General features: G+C 43.4%; 1 protein-coding gene across 6 annotated transcripts in view; it reads right to left on the bottom strand.

Annotated features, from left to right (window-relative positions):
- Nucleotides 1-2677: 2677 nt before the first annotated feature.
- The window catches only part of sema6cb (semaphorin 6Cb), a 157757-nt gene continuing 135377 nt past the window's right edge, over nucleotides 2678-25057 (bottom strand). For 5 of the 6 annotated variants that reach the window (XM_077576262.1, XM_077576263.1, XM_077576261.1 and 2 more), the window contains 10 exons: nucleotides 24792-25009; nucleotides 24461-24592; nucleotides 24061-24216; nucleotides 22678-22854; nucleotides 21599-21736; nucleotides 18779-18856; nucleotides 16967-17025; nucleotides 16289-16339; nucleotides 14698-14838; nucleotides 2678-5494 (listed from right to left, as the gene is read on the bottom strand). In XM_077576262.1, the coding sequence (XP_077432388.1) occupies nucleotides 4281-5494; nucleotides 14698-14838; nucleotides 16289-16339; nucleotides 16967-17025; nucleotides 18779-18856; nucleotides 21599-21736; nucleotides 22678-22854; nucleotides 24061-24216; nucleotides 24461-24592; nucleotides 24792-25009 (2364 nt within the window). In that variant the 3' untranslated portion in view covers nucleotides 2678-4280. The remainder of the gene's footprint in view (nucleotides 5495-14697; nucleotides 14839-16288; nucleotides 16340-16966; nucleotides 17026-18778; nucleotides 18857-21598; nucleotides 21737-22677; nucleotides 22855-24060; nucleotides 24217-24460; nucleotides 24593-24791; nucleotides 25010-25057) is intronic. The other variant, XM_077576266.1, reaches the window with a different exon arrangement.

Genomic DNA, 25057 nt, shown 5'->3' with positions numbered 1-25057 from the left:
GAGGTGTTTTCACATCAAAGACAGCTGAAATAGTCTGACAACTTATTTTTCCTTTTTCTTTGATGTGCTGTTGGTGTCTCTTTTTGATATAAGAGACAGAATTACATCTTTGTTTGTACTGTCTTTGATGTGTCTTTGAGGTGTTGTGTGTTGATTTGTTTTCTACGTGGCCAGCTTTGATCTGGCTTTTGTGCGTCTTTGATTTTAGCTTCACATTCTAGTGCAACATGTAGCATGACATCCTAACTAATTGATGGGTCTTTAAAATCCTTTTGAATTTGTGTTTGAGGTGTCTTTGACATCAACGGCAGCATGAGTAGCCTTTATATCTTGTCTTTGATTTTTTTTTTTAGCTTTTATGATGTCTCAACAGTCTCATAGGTAGGATACTTAAATATTGACACAGCATGAAGCGCTAATATTTTGGATTTGTCACATATTTTTCTTTGATATTTAAAAAAAAAACGTTTTTTAAATGCGTTTAAGAAACCTCAAATAGTCTTTGATGTGTTGCTAAAGTGTTTTGGATTTCTCCCTGGGGTGTCTTTGACATCAATAACGCTTCAACTAAGTGTATTATTGACTTGTCTTTCTGTGATGTCTTTTGATTTATATTTGTGGTGTCTGATGTATATTTGGTTGTGTTTTATGTAGCCAGGACAGCTGCATAAAGCGATGCTTAATTTAAATGTGTTTTTGGTTTGTTTGTGGGGATTCATTGACATCAAAGACCCTTCAATCCTGGGTGTGTCATTGATGTTTTAAATGTGTCTTCTTTTTTTAAACATAGTGACATCCTAATGAGATTTTGTGATGGTCTTTGAGCTGCCTTTGACAGGACCAGCTATTAATTGTGCACAATTAGGGCAAATCAATTGGTGGTGTGTCTAAAGGTAAGTATTAAACTTATATAATGTAATACAATATTAAGTAGGATATTTACAGAAGTGTTGAATAGGCTGATACGTATTGGGTACCCCTGAAGTGTGTGTGTGTCCATGTAAGTGGTGTCCTGTGTCGCCCTCTGGTGGCGCTCAGCGAGTACTGCAGCATTTTTCTCAGCCATGACATGCTGTCCTTCCAAATAGGACTTCTTTCGCATATGGCAACTTGGGTTGTTTGTGTGTCTATTGTATTTGAAAATATAGCTTAAAAATATACAACCCTCCAAAAATCTATAAAATTAACAACTATTTTATTGACTTTTTTCTGGGAAAAATACATTTTTATTCTCACGATGGTATACCATTTCTTCTACACACAAAAAAAGTACCTTAAAAATATATTATGACCTTTCTGTCGCCTTATTTTGGAAACATTTGAAATTCAGACATTTAATCTTCATTTTAGTAATTTTATTTATTTTTATTTTTTACATTACGTCACCTCAAGTGTGTCTAGTCTATGATGGGAATTCCTGCATTAAACCTGTACGACCACAAGATGTCGCTATACATCCAACAATCAATCCGAACGAATACAATTAAAACAACAACCTTAAGTTGTACCACCCAGCAAAACAAACATGAACAATAACAAATATATTTAAAAAAAAGTAAAAGTGCTTCATAATAGAGGTCTGATGCAGATAATGAAGATTGTTAAAGGTTCCACCAGGCGAAATGTAAAACATTAGGAAAAAAAACTCATGACTAATGATTTGTTTTTTGTATAATTGCTTTGTCGTTGCTTGGTTGTCGTTTTTACGCATACAAGACGTACATACACCTACTTGTCTTTATTATTCAATCTTATCTACATATACATCTTTTACTATCTTGTCTTGCGTGTTCCTGAGTGTTTGTGTTATGACACGTCAGCCGTGTCATAACACACGCACGCACATCCAAACGTGCACATCCAATAAGGTCTTGAACATCACATTGTATTGATTGACTGCATGCGCGTATCTAGCTTTGATTCACTAAACACTTACCAACAAAGGCATCGACGAATCAGTCATCCGACTTTCATTGCTCACAAGTTCTGTCTAGCGATGCCGCTACGCTGTTAGCAACTTAGCATTAATGCTAAAGCTAATGTTGGCTCACATAGAAGACACAGGGTTAGCGGTGGCTTCTATTAAAATTGGTGAAAAGAACACAAAAAAAAATTTAGGATGTTTCTTTTTTTTTAACTGATGTCATTCAGTACTGTTGTTCTGTGGTCTCACATAAAAAAAAAAAAAATTCCTAGCTTGAAAAAAAATATCAGCCAACATATACAGTACATACAAGCAAAAACTAAATCTGGTAATGACAATGTGTTGGTATCGAGTGGCAGAAGTTAAGAATTTTGTCGCATATCCTGGCTTAAGCAAGTTAGGCCTACTTATATCACCAAATTGGTGATTGGTGTCACTAATCAATAGGACTGGAAACAGTTGCACTTGCTCCGAAAAAAAAAAAAAATAGGTGTATTAGCATATTTTTGGTTAAAATCTTTGACATGCCTACGGACAATTTTTCATGGGAGAACTAGAGCCTAGTTGGACATTTAAAATTGAAAGCCAACATGTTATTTATTTATTCTTTTAAAACTCACTTGAATAAATATGCAAATTCCACACAAGAAGGCTGCAACCCAGATTCGAACCCAGAACCTCTGGACTGTGAACCAGACTTACCAGCCACCACAGGATCTGTTCTGCCATGAATATGAAATCAGGCACTTTACATTTGTGTAGTCAGTATGTTTTTATTTACAAGCATTAGCCACAAAGTGTGTCAATAATAAGTGCAGCTCTCACCGTTGTTGTTGTAGTTTGTAAGGGAATGTCGGCCTCTGGCGGTCCAAAAATGTTCCCACTGGAGAAAAGTCCATAGGAGCAACAATCAAATATTCCTCCCTTTAAAAAAAAAGAAAAAAAAAAAGAAAAGAAAAGAAAATGATGCTAGTGAGTCTCTCTGGTCTGGTTTCAGTGCTCCAAAAGAAGATTGCGGTAAAAAAAAAAAAAAAAAATCTTGATAAAAAAAAAAAAAGAAAAGAAAAAAATTAGCAGTTTTTTTTTTTTTGTCAAGTCAGGATTGTGACATTTTAGGAATAAGCCCCAAATTTATTTGTTGACGGGTTTGGGCGGTTTAAAAATGTATTCTCTCTCTTTTTTTTTTTTTTTTTGGAGGAGTTTCTGGTTTTGGAGGCTTTAGGGGACTTTTAGGGGGTTTGAGTATAATAAGGCAAAGACAAAAGTTACGTTCTTGCTAACTTGTCATCACAACTTGACACATATTTTTATATATATATATATATATAGGTATTTATATATACTGCAGATAGCATATACCGTATGTGGCTCTACACACACGTACAGTACACATTCACGCGCGCACGCTCGCTCACACACACACACACACACATGCATAATAGAAACACATTCTGGTTAGCAACACGACATCGCAAAAAAAAAAAACGAACGAAGCATCGCGGCGCTTTCCTACTGCTTCAAGTCTTTACCGCAACTTTGTGCAACCTTAGCGCGTCACAGTCAATGTAGTTGTCATTCAAATGGTCCATGTAATTGTTGATGTAGTTGTTGATGTACTATACACATTGATGTCGTTATTGTTGATGCAGAGTTGTGTAGACGATGTCATCAGTGTCGTCGTTGATGTGATCGTTTTTGAAGTAGTCACGAGTGAAGCCGTTAATGTGGATGCGGTCAATGTAGTTGTTGATGCAGTTGTTAATTATGGACTTGTGTAGACAGTGTTTAACTTTAGCCGTTGATGTAGGTAGAAAAGTAGGTACAAACTGTAAAAAAAAACAAAAAAAAACATTAGTAGTAAAGTAGTCATTTATGTAGTTATTGATGATGTAGTTGTTGATGTAGAGTAGACGATGTAATCGTTTTCGTTGATGTACTCCTGATGTAGTTGTGGTCATTGATGCAGTCATTGTAGTTGCTGTGTTGTTAATGTAACGGCTGATGTAGTTGTTACTGGAATCGATGTAGTTGTTGATGTAGACACGCAGTTATTGATGCAATCGATGTAGTCATTGTATTAGCCGTTTTGTGGTCAATGTAGTTGTTAATGCAGTGGCAGTCATTCTGATTCATGTAGTGGTTAGTGTAATTGCTGTAGATGTGGCGGCGTCATTGCCGGTGTAGTTTTTCACGTAGTGGCTGTTGTGGTCGCACTTTGAGGACGCGCTCAGCTGCCCTGCGCGGCGTTGCGGTCAAAGGTCAATGTAGTGCGTCACGTAGAAGAGAACAATACCAATATGGTACAAAGATAATTTTCCACGTCAACTTGAGGCGTCGGTCCGTGCCCAAAACGGTGTCAGTAGTTGAAGTTGGCGTGCGGGCTGACGGGCGAGGAGGCGGGGATAAAGAGCGGCTTGGGCGGGGCGTCTGGTTTTAGGGGGGGCCCCCTTCGGACGCCGCTGCCGCCGCCGCCGCCCCTGTAGGGGCCGTCCTGCTGGGCGGCGTTGTAGCGTGCCAAGTACCCGGGCGGCAGGAGAGGGAAGTGCCCCTCGCAGCTTCCCGTGGAGTTCATGCGCGCCAGGAGGGGCGGCGGCTGGTGGGCGGTGCCCATGCGTTGGCTGAAACTGTGATGGCGAGGCAGCGCCGCCCCGGCGGCGCTCAGGAAGGAGTGCCTCTGGGACGACGACTGACGGCGCTCCAGCGTGGACGTGTGGGGCGGAGGCGGGTCCGGGGGGACGTCCATGCGGCGGGTCAGGCTGTCGCGGGGCAGCGTGGACGAGCTGTAGTACGGCGCCGACTCCGTCTCTGGAATGTGAGGCTGGACGCGGCCGGCGTAGGCCAGGTGCCCCCCCGCCCCGCCGCCGTGCCCCCCCGCCGGGCTGATGAGCTGCGGCGTCTTGGCTCCGCCCCCCTCGTGGATGTGCTTGAGCAGCTCGTCCAATGAGGTGACTTCCATCACCTTGTGGGCGTAGCCGGGGTGTTGCGGCAGGAGGCGTTCGCCGTTGTGGACTTTGCGCTCGTCGGGGAGGCGCGAGGCCCCGTACGGGAACACGTGGGCCGAGGGCGGCCGCGATGCGTTGTTGCAGTTGTGGTTCTTCTCCCACTGGTTGCGGAAAGCCTTCATGCTCTTGATGGGCAGCTCGGGCGTGGAGTCCGGCGTGGGCAGCCCGGAGAGTTCCGAGGACGAGCGCAGGTGGTGGTGGTGGGGCAGCACCAGGTCCCCCACCGACATGCCGTGGTGGGCGCTCCTCCGGGGCGGGGCCGCCTCCTTGGAGAACAGGGAGCTGTAGATCTTGGGCGAGGACGCCTCCAGCTTGTCCTCCTTGCCGGCGCCGCCCTCCAGGAGGCCGTTGAGCTTGGCCAGGCTGCGCAGGGAGAGCGCGTGCGGGATCTGGACCTCGGGGTCCTTGGGCAGCTTGCGGGTCTTGTGCCCGGCCCGGTTGCAGTAGCAGGACACCAGGAAGCCCGACAGGAAGGCGCCCAGCACGAAGGCCACCAGGACGCACGCGATCAGCAGCGTGTAGTGGACGCTGTGGTTGCTCTTGTCCGCTTCCGAAGGACGACGCACGCCTGGAAGGAAACAACGCAAGAGCACTTTTCATGCCTTTGTGTTCACAAGAACAAATACAATAAATTCAAATAAAAAAAATAACTCAAACTATTTTACATTTATAAAATTATAATTATATCGAAAAAGTCTGTTGTTTTCATCGATTTGGTTAAAAAAAATTTTTTAAATTATTTTGGAATTACTGTATGGCCGTGCATACAAAATATTTTGTGACTTATATAAAAAAAATTAAATAAATAAAACTAATAATATAACTAATAAAAACTAAATTAAAATCAAGAAAAAAACAATTAAAATATATTGTAACAACTTAGTGAAATCTAAAAAAAATAAATTAAATCTAGCTCTTGTGAAAAATCCCAAACTATAACAAACCTGCCAACTCGCTTCCTTCTTTTGAGCATTTTAGGGCTGCTCGATTATGGGGGGGAAAAATAACCACTTATTTTGGTAATAACTGAAATCACGATTATTCAAACGATTATTATTTTGTACAAGAACATGTTTAAGCATTTAAAAATATTAAAAACAATTAAAAAAAATTGAAACAATACAATTATGTAAGCTCCTTTGGGATCAAACTAATTTTATTAAATTAGTTATTTTAAAAAAAAAAGAGGTGCAAATGTATAAATTTAAACAACTCAAAAATGAGTATGAATATTTTTTGGAAATTAATGTAAATTAAAGAAAGATGCCAAGGTGTGGATTTTTGTTATTTCCATCCAACGTCAGCTCTTTAAAATTGTTCCTTTCAAGTATCGTGACCACATTTTTTTGTGGGTTGAAACCCGTGAAAAGAACATTTTTTTTAAATTCCTTTTTTATTTACTGGAGCAACAGACGGATGAATCGCACAATCTGCGCTAAATGGATTCCAGCCTGGACTTGACACTTGAACATTTTATTATGTCTTCTACCAGATTACTTCATTTATCAATTACTGCACAAGGAAGCAATTTCATGCAATATTTTTGTACTTAAATGGCTTACTGCGCTCCCATGGAGCAAACGGATGACTCCATTTCGTTTCGATTACAAGAAGTGGACGCGCTCTCCCTGCTGGATATAAAAAAAACCTTCTACTATTAATAAGAAAAAGGGGAAAATAGCAAAAATAAATCATCTTTTAGCTTGGTTGTACATTGTGCGGTTCAGAAATGACTAGACAAAAAAAAAACACAGACAGACTGACAGTTTGTGGCCCAAAATGGCCGCAAAGCAGCTGAAATGGAGGCGAAAGCAAACACGGCCTGAGGGTTAAAAGATGAAAGGCCATGATGGACAGAAAAACAATATCTCAACAAGTTCTCGACCCGACGCGGCACACATCAAGTGAGCGAAAGATACTGAAATATTGAAGGAGTTCAGCAGGGACTGGTCGCCAGTCAATAACAGGGCACACAAAGACAAACAACCATCCGCATACACTCTTCATGACAATTTAGAGGGCGCGTGTGCTGGAGTTCATCCCAGCGGACTTTTCTCGAACCAGGTGAGGTGCACCCTGGATCGGTTGCAAGTACCTGTCACAACACTGACAGACCAAAAGGAAGAAAAAAAAAGAAAAAACACTCATTGATGCAAACTCGAACCCACAACCTATCAAATGTGAGGCAGACGTGCTTACCACTAGGCCACCGTGCTGCACGATGAGTCATTTTTTTGTGAAAGCAAAAAGAAATGGAGTGGAAAAAGAGGCTCGTGAGGGAAGAAGCACAATTGAGCCATCAGGAGCTGTCAATCATTCTTGTTTCCCGCCTCCCAGGCCCCTGCGGCACACAAAATGGCCGCCACTCAAAATGGACTTAATTGACACAGTGTGCGAGTGTGTGGCGCAGCGCGTGTGCGATTTGTGTGTAAACGACCTTGGACCACACGGCTGACCATCTGGGGGTGTCACGCCTCCTCCACACCACCGCCCCCCCCCGAAAACCCGCATGACACATCGGTGGGTGTGCGCGCGTTTGCCTCATTAGCGTGTGTGCGTGTGTGAACATGCAGGTGGTCCAACGCAACAGAATTGCGGCGGCAATCTTTGCCGAGTGAAGTCCAAAATGATGTTAATGATCGTAACGAGATGATGACCGTTAAGATGATGACGAGTCATCACGCTCGCTGATCAATAATTAATATGCAGCAGAGCACAACTTTCATCTTTTTTTTAAGGCTGGAATTAACCCTGACGCGATCGCTAGCATGCACGGGGGGTGCTGAGGGAAGGGGAGGGAAATCTGCAATTTTTACAAAAATCACTTCAAGGGCAATTAAAGTCCATCACTGAGAAAATGCGAATGTGCACGCTGAGCTCTGATTGGCTGCTGCAATACAAATTTGAAACTTTATTTCTATAAATGTCTTACATTGTTTATATTCGTGTTAGCAGTCACGTGAATTTGTTCGTTTAGCAATCGGTCGTGTTTTTGTTTTTTTTGTCAATCGTGTTACAGATTTGGTGGTCAGTCATGTCGTGTTCGCTCGATCCTGGCTGATAGAAATTTTTTGATGCCGATGCCGATGCCCAATTCTGATATTTGGCAGAATCAAATTGAGATGACCGATAATGAATAAAATAATTTATTTTCAAGTCCCTTAATGCTCACAACAATAAATTTCAGGAATAACATTTGACTGCTTTGCATGACTCTGATCCTTTAGTAATTGTTTAATTTTACAACAGAGAGAAAATCAGCAAAAATCAGCTGATACATATATATATATATATTTTTTTTTTTTTGTGTGTGTGTGTTTGAAAGGTATCTTTGCTTTGTCAAAGTTTATAATAAATAAATAAAAAAGTCAGTCGATTATTGACGATTTTAAAATAGCTGCTATCGTCCGATTAATCGGTTGAGCCCTAGTGTTAGGAGCCAGTCGTGTTGGTCAATGTTGATCCTAGCTAATCGCCTCGGTGGTCAGTAGGGCCGGGCAATAAATCGGATTAATTCGATTAATCGTCATTAGGAAAAATCGAATCGTTGGAAATTTGCCAAATCGGGAAATCGAATTTTGTCGTCTAGATTGTTAAGAGTTGTTCTAATGTTGTGTGACATCCAGATGTTATTGTGTGTTGTAATGTTTCTAACTATGAATGTTACATTTTTGTTAAAACTGATTTAGAATCAGTGTACGTCTCAACATTTTGCACAGGAATTATTTTTGAATAAATCAATGTTTGTTGGGTTTATATGATTAAAATCAATTAAAATCGTTATCATCCTGAATGACTGAAATATTTGTGTTATTTTATTTTTGGGCCATATCGCCCAGCCCTAGTGGTCAAGTCCATCACTCCACTCACAACACAATATTTCTAGATATATATTGATTAATTGTTTGTTCTTCTACACTAAACTCCTCCCAAGCATGCCTTGATGGAGATGAAGAGCTGCGTGTCCCAATATTTTTGCTGGCATAATGAGCAGGGCGTGGCGTTGAAGAAATCAGAAGCAATGTGAAGATGATTTCCTCTAAGCGCGCAGACAAACGCGTAGAACTTGTGTGAGCCCGTGTGCGAGAAAGCGGTCGTCATGGCAACCGTGGCAGACAACGACGTAGACTCCCAGGAGGCTTTGCAGGCCTGAAAGTGTCAGACGTCTGCTGACAGATAAAGACAACGCAAGGAAGAGCAACATCCAAGCAAACCGTATGAGCCCTTGTTGTTTTTTTTTTTTTGGGGTGGTTTCTGCGCCAGCCTATTGTTTGAACGCACACAATAGAAGACAAGTTCTATGAATTCATCGGTCACGTGACCACGCATTAAAATTTTTTCTTTTCATCCTTCCTTCATTAGACAAGTGACACGTTTACACCGAGACGCTTGTGATGATCACAAGAATTCGGCCGTACGGACAATACATATGCGTGAATGCGTGTTTACGTCGAAGCGGAGAAAGAAGAAAAAAAAAAAAAGAGCAACGTGTGATTGACGGGACGTCACTTGAGACAATGTTTTGAAGCCGCAAGTATCAAGTATAAGGACACGTCCTCCCCGCGTCGTGGGAGGACAAACTCCAATCACTGGAAATGAAAACAGACAGAGCGCTCGCGCCGCTCTGCTTTCCATCAACAAAGTGAAAAAAGTGTCTCAGGGAGGTTTTCCTCACGCTCGCTGACTCCAAGTCCTTGAGAAGACGTCACCGGCTGTCCACAAAAAAAAAACAAAAAACAAAGTGTGGCAGGACTTGACAACGGCTGCGTTGGGAATCCTTCACTCATGGCCCAATCCTTAATCACTATTTATTTATAGTCAACTACACAAAATACTACACTGGACTGCTGTTTATTACTAGGATTCAAATATTCAACAACAACAAAACACCTTCACATGACGCTCATCAACAGTGTTAGCTAGCATCATAGCGTGTTATTCAGGCTAACATGACAAACAAACAGGCGCACACTGCTACTTTGCGCAAATGCTACTAAAGCAACACTAAGGAACTTTCAGTTCACGCTGATTATGGCGACGCCATATGGACAAAAGCGGTAATGTTATGCCTGAAGGAAGACCACATTTCCCATCAGGCCAAGCGCATTGCATCGTTTTTTTTTTTTTTAGCTCACGGCAGCGAGCGCTGACATTCAAATTGACTTCCATCTTTGTAACAAATAGGGAAAGTGGGAAGTGACGTATGCCATAAAGCAGTCAGCACATTTGTAGTTTTCTGTGTGGCAGCGTTCCCACCATCCTCCTCAAAGTTGCTTAGTACCAGTAAAAATGATGCGGACCCCCTCAGGCCGTGGCAAAGGTACCGTTCAACTAGTTTTATGTGGATGTTCTATCAGAAGAGTGATGAAAATATTTTATTATGGTTGAAAAATTCCTTAGTGCTACTTTAAGTCATTAAATTCACCTTTTGCTGGTAACATCCAAAAATAAACGTTAGGAAATACGGTCAACCTGTGAAGTGGACCACACAGACTACAAGAAGCTGCTCGGGAGAGAAGCCGAAACATACTTTCACTTTTGAATACGCATGGTGTATTCAAAGACGCCCCAAAAGACAGGACATTTCAAATAGGCGAAAAAATACATTCAACCTAAAACTAGCAAGATTCCTCCAGATGTCGCTAATGTAATCATTCAATTCATTTTGGCTTGAGCAGCAAATAGCCCAAATTTTCAGCGAATAACAAATTCCAAGTTCCAAAATGAAGAGAGAGGAAAAAAAAACCACAGCCAAAGTCTCACACCAGCTCGTTAGCACTTCAATCCAACATTCCCCGAACAGGAAATGGACCCGCATGCCTCCGTGAGCGCAATACGAGTGTCAAAACATTCCATGTTGAGAGGCGGGGTATGATGTTGTGTGAAGTCCAACGAAAAAAAAAAAAAACTGTTGAAAGTTGTCGTCAAGAGTTTCTCCTTTAATAAAGTCAAAAGAGTTCAGTAATTAGTGGGAGTGAGTGTGAGCTCAAGAGGGCGTGTAATTGTTCCTTAATGACTTCTTGGTCCTGACAGCGGCACCGCCTCAGGCTTTGTTTACGCGCACATGCAATCGCAGCGCAACGTCGCTGCGCCAACAGCGGATACAAACATTTCCATTCTCTGCGCACACTCCAACACACACACACACACACGCACACACACAGGCATGCACATATAGAACATTCACGTCAACGTTCCCTGGCAAAAGAGAAGTTTCCACAAGAAGAAACCCGATGAGCTCCTTCAATATATATATATTTAAAAAAAAAAAAAAAAAGCATTCTTCAAGGTAGATGGAAAAACAACAGAGACAAATTGAATGTGAATGCTGGGCTCTGATTGGCTACTGCTCGCCGTGAGATAGTTATGTCATTGGTCAGTTGTCGTTGTTAGCAATCAGTGCCATTAGCCAGTCATGCTAGCGGTCTGTCATGTTAGCCGGTTGAGTTAGCCAATCGCATTATCGGTCAGTCGTGTTAGCCGTCAGCCAAGTTAGCATTCCGCTGTTAGCGGTTAGCATTTGTGTTAGTGGCTAGTTGTATCGGTCCCTTCAATATTATTATAATTATTTTTTTTTTAGAAAAGCATTCTGCGAGGCAGATGGAAAAACAACAGCGACAAATTGAATGTGAATGCTGGGCTCTGATTGGCTACTGCTCGCTGTGAGAGAGTTATGTCATTGGCCAGCTGTTGTTGGCAGTCAGTGCCATTAGTCTGTCAGTCAGTCATGCTAGCAGTCAGTCGCATTAGTCAGCTGTGTTAGCGGTCAGTCGCGTTAGCAGTGAGTGATGTTCGGTGTTTGCCGTGTTAGCAATCAGTGCCATTAGCCAGTCATGCTAGCGGTCTGTCATGTTAGCCGGTTGTGTTAGCAATGGGTTGAGTTAGCCAATCGCATTATCGGTCAGTCGTGTTAGCCGCCAGTCAAGTTAGCATTCCGCCGTTAGCGTTAGCATTTGTGTTGGTGGCTAGTTGTATCCGTCCCTTCAATATTATTATAATTTTTTTTTTTAGAAAAGCATTGTTCGAGGCGGATGGAAAAACAACAGAGACAAATTGAATGTGAATGCTGGACTCTGATTGGCTACTGCTCGCCGTGAGATAGTTATGTCATTACTCAGCTGTTGTTGGCAGTCAGTGCCATTAGTCAGTCAGTCAGTCATGCTAGCAGTCAGTCTAGTAGTCAGTTGCATTAGGCAGCTGTGTTAGCGGTCAGGCATGTTAGCAGTCAGTCGCGTTAGCAGTGAGTCATGTTCGGTGTTTGCCGTGTTAGCAATCAGTTACATTAGCCAGTCATGCTAGCGGCTGGTTGTGTTAGCCAATCGCATTATCGGTCAGTCGTGTTAGCCGCCAGTCAAGTTAGCATTCCGTCGTTAGCGTTAGCATTTATGTTGATGGTCAGTCGTGTTATTCTGTCATGGATACCCACAAATCAGGGAGCTTGTGCTGCCTCCTGCCGAGTCAGCAACCTCAAACGTCTTTTGCACCTTTAAACGGAGAGCACGGACAACGCATGCACTCTCTCCTTCACATGCACGCGCCAGCAAAGCAGAGCACTTCCACAGCAAACTTCCCAGTGGCTCGAGTGGGAATATGTCACCACCGAGGAAGTTTCCTTTGCTCCATCATCCAAACTTAAAGGCACAGTACACACGGAAGTCAGTTTGTATGATTTCAACATGTTGACTGCAGCTTTAAGGTGGGTGGGCGGGATGTTGGGGACTCATGGTGGGGTACATTTCGATGGGGGATTTGGGTTAGGTGTTGTGAGGAAGCGGGGGGTCAGGCAGGGAAGACCACATAAGGTGGGAGAGGGGTAGCGGGAGGAGGGGGATGACATCACTGTGGGCCCAGTCGGTGGTCAAATATAAAAATACATTAAAACATGTTCTTACATTTAAGTCTGGTCAGCGGATCCTTTTCCTGAATATGCATGATAATCATGTGACCTACAAGCATCCAATCAGCTGCAGTGATGCTCAAAATCAAAGCATGCTGGCTCCTGGAGAAAAGCCATCTTCAAATTTGGAGACTTTTCTAATATTCCGTGTGGTTTTGGCGACGTGACCTGGTTCCGTCGCTGCTGATTGGTCAAGTTTTCATATTTAATCAGTGTCTGGTCCATATGGACATTTGAATATTAAAGACGGGAGTCAGCGCTTCTGTGCAGGCAACGTTGTGACCCGCTAAACTTATAAATATTTATGAATAAGATTAAATATTCTTCAAGTATTTGTTTGTCAGAGGCCATCTGCTGGGAGCAAATTTCCAACTTCTCTTCAGGACAGCTTCACCACTACACCAATATTTCTCAGGATAGTTGGTTGCTATGGTTTCACCAAGTACAAATATAACTCGGATGCTAATAACGTTGACATATGCTAATACTGTCGATGCTAATGAAGTGAGCGCTAATAACATCAGTACTAATAATCAACGTCAATACTAATACTGGTATGCTAATACCAACACTAATAATGCTAATATCGTCAACATTATGTAAGGAGATCAATGCTAACACATCTAATGGTGTAACATCGACAGTAATAACACCAATGCTAATAATAATGTCAATAACGGTCTATTACAATCAGATGCCAATTGAATCAGTGCTAATGACATGGATGCTGATAGCATCAATGCTAACAAGGTGGACGTTGCTAAAGCTTACAACGTCAATACTAATTATGCCAAAAGCTTAAAACACCAATGCTAAAAATGGCAACACTAAAAACATCGTTAATAACCAAAATTAAATAATGATGCTTGACTAATAATGCCACGGTAATACCATCAACACTAGTAAAATCAATGCTAACCATGTTAATGCTAATAACGTAGTAAACAACTAAAACTTGTAAGCAGTAATAAGGTAATTGCTACTTATTTCAATGCTAATACCATGGATGCTAACACTGTAAATGCTAATAAAGTGGGAGTTCAAAACGCCAGTGCTCATCCATGCTAGCTCGTAACGTCCTAGTAGTAGAAGGTTTGTGCTCGTGTTTCGGTTTCTAGGGCATCTTCTGTGCTTGTGATGTCTTCTTATCTCTTTTTCTCATTATATGTGTTGCATCTCTTGATATCCTTAGTGAGGATTTACGCTGCTCTGACAGCTCACGGCAGCAAGAAGGCGAGGCAGGCGGCAAGGAAAACCACTTTCTTACTTTCTCCCTGCTAAATCCTCCAAAAGCTCTTTTTATGACCTCCATCCACCAAGGAGACAATTTGTGCTGTATATCATGTGCTGTTGTAGTGGTTTGTTATTTGCTGGTAGCAAGCTAATGTTAGGGAGGTTTTCACTTCCTAGAAACTTCTGCAACATTCAATTACAAGTCGGCAATCTGCAATTTTGAGCAACGTTGCAGCTGATTCGCTCCCGACATGACCAAAAAGAGTGCAGGAAAAAGCGGTCCAAGGTGGGATGTCGTTTTGTGTTAGCGGTCAGTTAAGTTGTGGTCAGTTGTGTTAATCGTGTTAGTCGGTTGTGTTAGCAATCAGTCGTGTTATTTAGTTGCATTAACAGTTTATTGACAGTCAGTTATTTTAGTCAGTTATCGTTTGACATCAATCAATCGTGGTAGCGGGCAGTAATGCTAGTCATGAGTTAGCAGTCAGTAGCGTTGACAATGAATTGAGTTAGTCAACCCTCATGTTAGTGTTTAGTCACTTTAGTCATTTTGGCAGTCAGCTGTGTTAGTCAGCCGTATGGGGCCCAGCAGCGCAAACCCCTAAGAGGTCAGAGTGCACCGAGGACAAGCCCCTCCCCCTTACCCTCCATCTCCACAATGATTGGCTCCGAGTCAGGTGACCCTTGTTCCCCCTCGTAGGGAGGGCCCTCCGGACCTGGACCTCTTTCAGGGTCACCTGCCTCCTTATGATTGGACGGGCCGGCGCTTGTGGGTGTGGCCTTCCCTGTGGTGGCAGCGGAGGGAGGGAGGATGGAAGGAAGAGTAAGGGGAGGGGCAACACAGTGATTAATTAGTGACTCGTTAATCAACTTCCTGATTCGGAAGAGAAAAAAAAAACGCCTAAGTGCACGCCTCATTGTGAACCGTCTGACAATCAATCATGAGTGATGCTAGTGGTCAGTTGCGTTAGTCGTGTTAGGTATCAGTTGTGTTGGCGGTCGGTCACATTCGATTTCCATTTTCTATCTGAAAAGAAGTTCAACTATGACGTGTGGAATGCTAGTCATTTGGCAGACATATTGTCCTGGTGACACACTGCATGCTTGATAGCATCATTAGCGCCCTCCTGTTAGCGGCGCTCTAAATGGCTCTTAAAAGGAGGAAAAAGGCCTCCGTTTGTCATCTTCCTGGAGGCGCGCCAGATGACAGCGTCCCGCCACGTCACCATCTGCGCTTCCCTTTGATTTATTTTGAAAGTTTTTGTTTCTATGGCGACGACGCACACGATGGAGGATTATCTGATTGGATACGCCGGCGGGTGTTTATCTTCCGCCTTTCTCTCCGCGGGCGGCCATTGTTGAGATGACAGGAAGTGGAAGAAAGATGGCGCCCGGGGCTTAGGCGAGTGGCGGCCTTGCGCGATCCGTCAGCTTTGTTAGCGTGATAAATCTTTCACCAGACAAAAGAGCGCCGAGCGTCAAGAGTGCATACGGCGGGTATTGAATATTGCGTTGCAGCGCAAAAGCTGCCAGCTTAGCGCTAGCTCCGCCCCCAGGAAGTAAATGCGAGTCTGCTGGGCAATATTTTTTTGTCCGTTGTCATAGTGATTAGTCAGTTGTGTTGGTTGTCAGTTATGTTGGTGGTCAGTTAGTCATGTTAGTAGTATTAGCGGTTAGCCCCATTAGCGGTCAAGTCAGTGGTCTTCAGTGGTTAGCTGTCATGCTATTGGTCAGTCTGTTTTGCTCGTGGTTTGTTCAGCATCATCAGCAGCCAGTCAGTCTTATTAGCAGTTTGCCATGCTAGCACTCAGTAAGTCAGCCGTGTTACAGAGGTCAGTGACATTAACGGTCAGCGGTGTTAGCGGCCATTCAGTCATGTTGGCGGTCAGTGGAGAGATACAAAATGAAAGCCCACATTGTGGCTCTGCGTCTGCCAAGACGGGCTGTGACAAACATTTTTTTCCTTCAGGGCCTCCTGGGTCGTATCGGAGCGCCGGCCAGCTCGGCCGCGTCACGATACTCCATTCCCAGCACGCCACAGGCGCCGGTGAGCCAAATGAGACATGACAGGGATGGTGGTCCCCGAGGATAAAGGCCATTAAGGACAATGGCCGCCATGTTTAAGCTGTCACTGGGCGGCCTGAATGAAAGATTCCGGAAGCTTCCGGGCGGCGTTCAATGTGAAAGAACGAGTGGTCATTTGTGGACAGGAAGTAAGGGGATGTGTGAACTGACCGTAAGCCGAGTCCAGAGGCGTGTTATGCTTGCGAGTGGTCGCCAGGACATCTGAATAAAGAAAACATTCAGAATTAGTTTTCCCCGACAAGGATTCCCGCTCTCCACTGTGATTCATCTCCGATGGGATGTCTTTGTTGTCGCCTTTGTTGTCTTCTTTGTTATTGTTGTCGGCGTCACGCAAACGAGCGATAAAAACAACATTCGACACAGACGCCTCACCCAAGCGAGGAGATAAAAAGCACTTTTCTGGATGGGATCACAGGAGGTGGCGGAAACAATTGCTTTGCATGCTCCCTACACGGCTGGAACATGCTAATGCTTCATGCTAATGTGTGTTTGGGGCTGCTATCCAGTAGCAACCCCGACATGATTGATGTTTGTTTTTCCTTTCAGCTGCCAGAAGACGCCGACGTTGTTAAACGTTTGCTACGTGTACGAGCGCCGGACGGAATAATAAGCCATCTCGTCTGGAACGTTCTTCACGGCCGACTGACGACAAACTGATTGTCTGTCAGCTTCACGCGATTAAAAAGACAAACTCCAGGATTCAACGAGCCGATCAACACAGCGGTAAGACAAGTACGTGTTAACCAGCTAGCCGAGCGACGACGCTGGCAGTGGTGGATTGCATTGGCCTTTGTTTATGCTGTGAGGAGACAAAAGTGGAGGACTCACCGTGACAGGCGTTAAGATGGAGAGGAGCGGCGTTCTCCACGTCCTGCTCAAAGGCGCCTCTGAGTGGACACACAAAACACATGCGTCAGCAACTTTAAAAACGGATCACGTGATTTGATTTACTCAACTTTATTTCTAACATTTAAAATGACAATAGAGCATAATGTCACAATTGTTTAAAAAACAAATAACAGAGACATTTAAGTTATTCCACAAAACACGGATGAAATTTAACTGTTTTCATTCTCCATAAATGATAGTAATGACTTCCAATGTTAAATTAATTTAACTCATTATTTATAAATACCTTAAAAATTGTATTCTCAACCACTTTTTTTTTTATTATTCTTCCCTAGTATATTTAGCAAAAAATATTTTTTTAATACAATTTCTTAAATTGACAAATACTACAAATACCTGTGTCACATGATGCGCCCTGTCATACGCGACATGAATTCTGACCACATGAAATCACGCCATTCGTCAATATGATTCCATGTCTGAACAAACTTGTCATTATGTGACATCAAAATAATCAAGTCACATGGTCAGTCTTTTGTCTTCAAGGTGACCGGTGAAATTGTTTTTTCGTTGTTGTTATTTTGACTTTTTTTTTTTTTGACTTCCCCATACAACAACCTTGACGATGATGTTTGCCTGCTGAGACGGGCAATGAAGACAAAAAGCACGACACCAGAACACGCTGTCATTTGTTTTTGTTGAGACTTCCTGCTGTGGCTTGTGCTGCTGGAAGGTAGAAGTTTTTGGACAAAACTTTTTTTGTTACGCGCTGTGAAGGAGAACAGCGTGTGCAGAACGCCACAAAGAAAGAAAAAGAAGACGTTTTCGTCACAGCCTCGACTTGAAATAATACACACACACATATACAAAAAAATAAATAAATAAATGAAAGAAGTTGAGTTTCCAGCCACGGTGTGACATTTTTGTCACAAAAATAAAAAGTAGAAGAGGAAAAGGTAAAATAAAAGAGTAGAAGAAGATGTCATCAAGATTGTCTGGTACCCATGAGCGCCTCTTCTCGGCAGACGGACTCCGACATGTTGTCACCAAGTCACTCACCTGTGTCACCTGATGCCATTCATATCACATGAAGTCACCTATGTCAGATATCTGTCATATTCCACCAATGTCACATGACGCCACAGGTGTCACTAGCATAAAAAATGCTAGCCTATGTCACATTTCACTACATGTATATCACGTCGTCACCTACGTCACATGATGTGATGTCAATTGAGGCCCAAGTCACCTGTTTCACAAATTCCACATGTTACCCGAGTCCTGTGATGTGATGTAACCTTAGTCATATGTACACGTTCTTCACAACCACAAAGAAGGAAAACAAAGCAGATGTTGATCGAATTCATGACGTCGTCTTCGCTGATTTCCGACGTTCCTGAAATTTCACCTCGTTTTTCTTTGTCTGCGTCTTTGCTCTGGATTGCGGAATGTGGAGCGGATGTTCTGGCCCGGCTCTACCGCTCTCCTAACCGCTCGCTCATTGGACGGCGGCTCATAAATCGAAAACCACAGCGAGCCGCTCGGGAACGCTGTGTCGGAATGTCGTCTCTTTCCATCACTAAAAGGGGCCTTCCAGGAAATGAAGCTCACAGCGTGGAGTGGAAAAGTTAGCCGCTCGCAGCTTGATGGGCAGCAAACGCACCGCCAGGCCTCCACTGTCAATCAAGCTGCTCTTAAGTCCCGCCTTGATCCAGTTGTCTGCTAATGACGTCTTGTTTGTGTGATGTCACTGTGATGCCATAACGCTGTCGACAGATTGTCGCGACTTACTTGAATCCGGACGTGGCGGCGACACACTTTCCAACCTTCAGCCACACGCAGTATGGATCCCGAGAGGACAGGCAGCGTCTACAAGGCAAGACAGACTAGCATAAAAATCTGATTTACTGAGAACAGACAAAGGAATCTAAATAATGGCTGGCAACCAGTTCTGCTGCCCGAAGCCAGCTGGGATAGGCTCCAGCACCCCCCGCGACCCTTGTGAGGACACGCGGTTAAGAAGATGGATGGATGGTATTTAAACACGTTTAAGTGTGTTTTATTAACTTGCATGGGAGGTACGTGGTCTCTCTATATTGCAGGCTTTCACGTATGGGAAACAAAGGTTCACTGTATTTCTGTGTGCATATATTAGTCGTATGTATTTATTTGCCCATATATGGTATATCCAAGTCATACAAGTGGTGATCCCGCATCCTCAATGGACATTTAAGCAGTAAATGACGCGTGTGTCTCAGCGCTCCGGCCAGCTTGCAGAGCTTAAGCAGGACTCGCTTCCATGAATCCCCCCCCCCCCACCCCCCAAATCCTATCCAAAAACACCCCCTTACTCCCCCCGCATTTATCACCCCCCCCCTATACGTCCCCCAACACTGGCTCCTGGTCAATCAGCTGGATCCAATCTAGTAGTGAAAGTGTAAGTGCTGCCGAGACGTTAGCATGCGATGGGACTTCATCAATTCCCGGAAGGAGGAGAAATGCTTCCTCTCGCTTTACACACTGCGGGAGGGTCGGGGGTAGGGGTGGGGGGGAGGGGGGAATTAACGGGAGGCTTGGAGGGGGTGACTGAGTTGAACATTCCTCCCCAAAAATAGAAAGTGATGCTGAGAACATGGAAGGAGCAAACCAAAAAGAAAACAAGCGTAAACATCGTTAAAAACGGATCTGAGAGCATTGAATTGCTTCCTTATCACACTATAATAGTCAAACAAAACTAATAGTGTTTTACTTCAGTGCTACAAACAGGTTCTACAATGACGCACTGTTCTTGGCTGGTGTCAAGAATCCTTCTCAATTTTAGTCCGCATTATTGCTGTTATTTGTTCTTTTTGAGCAATGTTTTCTTTTGGCTTCTGATTGGTTACAGTTTGGGGTTGTGTCAGTCGATGATGTCACTGTTGTGAAGAATCCCGTCCATTTTAGGCATAGCTAGGAGTTACACTCATTAACGAAATGATAGGCAGGCACCACTGGATTTTTTCCAGAAATTGTTGCAATTACAAATGTTTTTGGTATCAATGTGTTTATGTATTTGTTGTGCATTGGAAAAACTGAAGAAAAAAGCAAGAATGCACAGAATGCAAAAAAATGGGCTGGACAAAATTGTTGGCACCCTCAACTCAATATTTGCTTGCACACCCTTTTGGAAGAAATAACTGAAAGCAATCGCTTCCCATAACCATCGACAAGTTTTTTGCACCTCTCAGATGGAACTTTGGACCACTCTTATTTTGCGAACTGCTCCGGGTCTCTCAGATTTGAAGGGTATCTTGCAACAAACGTGAGAGTTCTTCATAGCTGTTCAATGGGATTTAGAACCGGACTCATCGATGGCCGCTTCAGAACTCTCCAACGCTTTGTCTCCAACCGTTTCTTGGTGCTATTTGAGGTACGTTTTGAGTCATTGTCCTGCTGGAACACCCATGACCTCTGACGCAGACCCAGTTTTCTGACAGTAGGCCTTACATTGCGGCCCAAAACATTTTGATAGTCTCCAGATTCCAGCAAAACAACCCCAAGACATATGCCGACTTCCTTTACCCGCCTTGTTCTAACATGCCAGAGGCTGTTCACCTTGGAGACCGGCTGCGGATATGGGTACGGCCTGGCGCGAGATTTACACCCTCTCCCCCGGATTTTCAAGGCCGGCGGGGGCTCAGCGGACGCCCCCCGACTGCTGAGCGACTTCTCAGTGCCAGAGACAGCAAAACAACCCCAAGACATTATTGACCCTCCACCATGTTTGACTTTAGTCACCGTGTTCTTTTCTTTGTAGGCCTCATTGGTTTTTCCATAAACAGTAGAATGAGATGCTTTTTCAAAAACTTGTTTGTCCACAAAACGGTCTCCCAGAAGGATTGAGGCTACATTTTTTGCAAACTCCAGCGTGGCTTTTGTGTATGCCTCTTAGTCAGCAGCGGGATTCTCCTTGGTCTCCGCCCATTTCATTCAGATGACGACGTATGGCCCGAGCTGACATTTCGACACCCAGAGTCTGCAAAGCAGCTTGAACTTGTGTGGAAGTTGACTGAGGTTGTTTATCCACCATTCGAACTATCCGGCATTGCATCCTTTTGTCAATTTTTTTCTTTTCCGTAGGGAGATTAGCCACAGTTCCATAGGTTATTAACTTGATTATAGTACGCACAGTTGGCAAAGGAACTTCAAGATCTCTGGAGATGGTCTTGTATCCTTGAGATTGTTTTTTTTTTTTTCAGCAATTTTTTCTCCTGATGTCCTCATACACTTGATTTACCCACAGTTCTAAAAGGGTGCCAACCATTTTGTCAAGCCCATTTTTTTACATTTTGTGTAAAATTGTGTCAACTTTTTTGTTCAGTTTTTTTGTCTTTTTCCAATGCACATCAAGGAAATAAATGCATCGATAATTTGACACAAAAAACATTTGCAATTGCAACAATTTCTGGGAGAAATGGTGTACTTTATGGAAATTTTCCAGGGGTGCCAATAATTTCGTCCATGACTGTAAATGTACACGTTTTTCTACTTGTCTAATTGTCGTTATTTTGTCATTCCCACTAATGACTCTTTCCGGGTTTCTGATTGGCTACAGTATCAGGTCTTACTCACGTCTTGCAGTCGCTGTAGTCGTCGCAGCGGCTGAGCGGCACGCGGATGACACATCCTGAGAAGGCCACGAATAGCGCGTGGTGGTCTCGGTCAAGCTCCAGACTCAAGACCCGACGCTCCTCCCCCCTCACGTTGCATCTGGAAGATGATACCGCAAGAACAAGTTGAAGGAACTTTCACGCGCCGTCGTCAGAAAATAAACGCCTGCCAGCGGTCTGCTGATGCAAAACATGACATTTAATTGGGGGGTAAAAGCACACACGCGCGCAAGTGAATTTAAGAAGAAGTAAAGGACAATGAAAAAGGAAAAACTAGAACTACATTCTGAAAGGTGGCATTTTTCAGTTATGATGTTTCAAAAAAATCAGGTTGATAATGTATTTCAAGTGAGTAAACAAAGAAAAAGCTCAGCTAATGTGAAGCTAAGATGAACAGAAGCTAAGGACAATTTAAACAATTGTAAAAAAAAAAAAGATACTTAGCCAGGAATTAAAAAAAAAGAAGAAGATTGGAATAAGCTAATCTAAGAAAAGGTTAAGAAAAAGGTACCCGAAGAAAAGGCAACAGTAAAGAGAAGCTAAGATAAAAGGAACCCCAGGTAAGAAGATGCTAAGCTAAGAAAAAGGCAAAAGGAACCCAAGCTAAGAAAAGCTTCTGCTAGAAAAAAACTATGGAAATAAAAAAGCTAAAATCGGAAGAAGCTACGGCAAGAAAAGGCTAAGCTAAGAAGAAGCCAAGGTAAGGAAAAAATCTGATCTAAAAAGAAGATAAGGTAAGAAAAGGCTAAGATAAGAAGAAGCTACAGTAAGAAAAAATAAAGTAAATGCTAAGTTAGGAAAAGTCCGAGCTGAAAAGAAGGTATAAAAAACTAAAAGTTATGTTAAATAGAACCCAAGTAAAGAAGAGGTTAAGGTAATGCCCGAATCAGACTTCAAGATTTTTATTCAAAAAGCTTACATAAGAAGAACCTAAGATAAGGAATGATGAAACAAAGCTAAGAAAAAGCAATGTAAAAGAAGATAATCTAAGAGACAAATATTAGGCACAGCTAAGAGGAAAACATCCTGTTCTGTTGTTACTTGTTGTTGTTGTAGACGCTGATGTCCTCCAGGAGTGTCGTGCTCAGCGTCTGGTTGTTTCCATCCGTGCTGGTGAGAACTTTCAGAACTCGTCCGTCCTCCGAACCCAAGAAGATCACTGTGAAGTTCCTGTTGGGACCCGCAGACGTGTCCACTGCGATTTGGGTCAACTTGAACCTGCGACAACACAAACGTCACAATCACCAACATGCAAATCTTGTGATAAGTGGCTGCCATCGAGTTTTCTTCTTGGGTTTGTTCGACCTAGTCTTGTTTTTGGGAAACTCTTTGTTTTTGCGATTGTTCTTATACTTGGGATTAATCTTGGGGTTGTGCTTGGAATTGTTCTTGACATTGTTGTAGTTTTAGGGACTGTAGATGGGATGGTTCTTGTGATTATTCCCACGCTAACTTGAAGAAATCAATAATCTGATTTTCCCGCCTCACCAGCGCGTCCTTGTTCACCTTCACCTGTTAATCCATCCATTCATCCATCCCGCGCCTGCAGGACTCAACATCGATCCTGCTTGCTCGTCTTTTGAATACAAGCGCAAGTTCTCATGGAGCGGCTGAAGTGCAAAGCTGAAGGGCACCTTGAGCCTTTTAATGGTTTCTGCTTTGTTCTTAGAAGCTTCCACAAGTGTCAGGCCATCACTCGCCCTGCGGGGAGCCCTGCAGCTGCTGGTGTGTTTATTCAGAATGCACCAGGGTGACCTGCAGGGACTTCGGTCCGCGGCATACATTTTAGCAGGAGGTGTTACATGACAGTGGTTTTCATACTGGGGTCCCTGCAGGTCCTTAAACTGTAACTAGGGGTTCCGTAAAAATAATTTTAAATAAATCGTCACACCAATCAAACAAATCATTTCTCAAAAAAACAATTACCACAATGTACATTAGCTTAGTGCCAATTAAGAGCCTAATATGATTGTGATGTATCATCTCCGCATGAAGTCATATTTTTTCTTCTTTTATTTTTATTTTTTTTAATCCCACCAAATACAACTTTGTTTTTGTAAAAACAAAAAATTGTCTACTGTCCATCTCAAACCATACCTTTTTTCTACAAGAAAAAACAACAATTTATCATGAATGTAAAGCTTCTTTCTAAAACATAATACTGCTTTTTAGAGAAATAAACAATACACCATTTCCAGAATAAATGGCATATTATGAAGGTAAAGGTACATTTTTGAAATTCACTTGTTAAAATCTTGCATTCCTTCCTTTGACATTTACCTACAAATGGTAGTTATTTTATAGCGGAATCTTGAAAAAAATGTCTCCCCTGTCAACATGTCAGATGCTGTCAATCATTCTAATGGTTGCTAGCCCATGAAACACATGTAAGGACTCGTGGAATTGTTGTGATCCCGGGCGTACCTGCTGGTGGTCCGGGTGAAGAGTGGCCTATTATTGGCGGAGGGCACGGCCTCATCCATGAGCGGGTAGGACTTGATGAATGTCAGCGTTTCGTCGGGGAAAGCGGTGGATGACTTCAGGTCAGCAGCTGAGCCTTCGCCGGCGCAGCAGCCAGGCCTGGGCAACAACAGCACAGTCACGGGAAGCTAAGCTAAGAGGATGCTGCAATAAAGACTTGAGAACCAAGATGAAGCTTAGGCGAGAAGAAACTAAGTCAACTAATGTTACACCAAAGTATGGGAACGCTAAGTTGAAAAGATGCTAAGGTAAAGACGCAAAGGTGAGAAAGATCTAGGCTAAAATGCTAAGGTAAGAAAAAGCTAAGCTAAACTAAAGGAGAGGCTAAGCATTGAATTCTCACCTTGGTTTGGGGACCTGCTCGTCAGGAACGGGCGTCCAGGCTGCCTCGCTGTTCTTCTGCTCTTTGAACTTCCCGCTGAAGGCCTTCTCAATGTCGTCCATGTAGAACGCGCACACGGCCGAACCGGTGATGCTGCGGGAAAACCAGTGAGAGACCGGCGCGTGAGATCAGTCGCCATGCAAATGAATGGTCGCCAGTCAATCACAGGGCACAGAGACAAACGTTTGCATCCCACAGACAGACAATTAAGGCTCACGGGTGATCTGGAGTCTACCCAACGCTTGGCGAGAGAAGCGGGGGTACGCCCAGAACTAGTCGCCGTGGTACCGACCTGTTGGCCTGCGTGGTGAAAACGCCGAGCACGGCGGGCCGGCGGTTGATCTGCAGCACGTTAGTGAGCGACTGCAGCACGTCGAAGTAGAAGAAGGAGTCACCGGGCACGGAGCAGTTGAGTCGAGCTTTCAGGAAGGATGTCCAGTAGCGCTCCAGGACCCGAGGAGAACCACCGTTGTCGTTCTTGCACACGCGCGCCACTCTGGAGAAAACAACCTAGGGGGCACCAGAGAGTTAAGTTAGAACAATAACCCCAAAAAAGAC

The sequence above is a fragment of the Vanacampus margaritifer genome, chromosome 9, assembly GCF_051991255.1.
Source record: "Vanacampus margaritifer isolate UIUO_Vmar chromosome 9, RoL_Vmar_1.0, whole genome shotgun sequence".
Taxonomy (NCBI): Eukaryota; Metazoa; Chordata; class Actinopteri; order Syngnathiformes; family Syngnathidae; genus Vanacampus; species Vanacampus margaritifer.
This window is presented reverse-complemented; position numbering and strand designations above follow the sequence as displayed.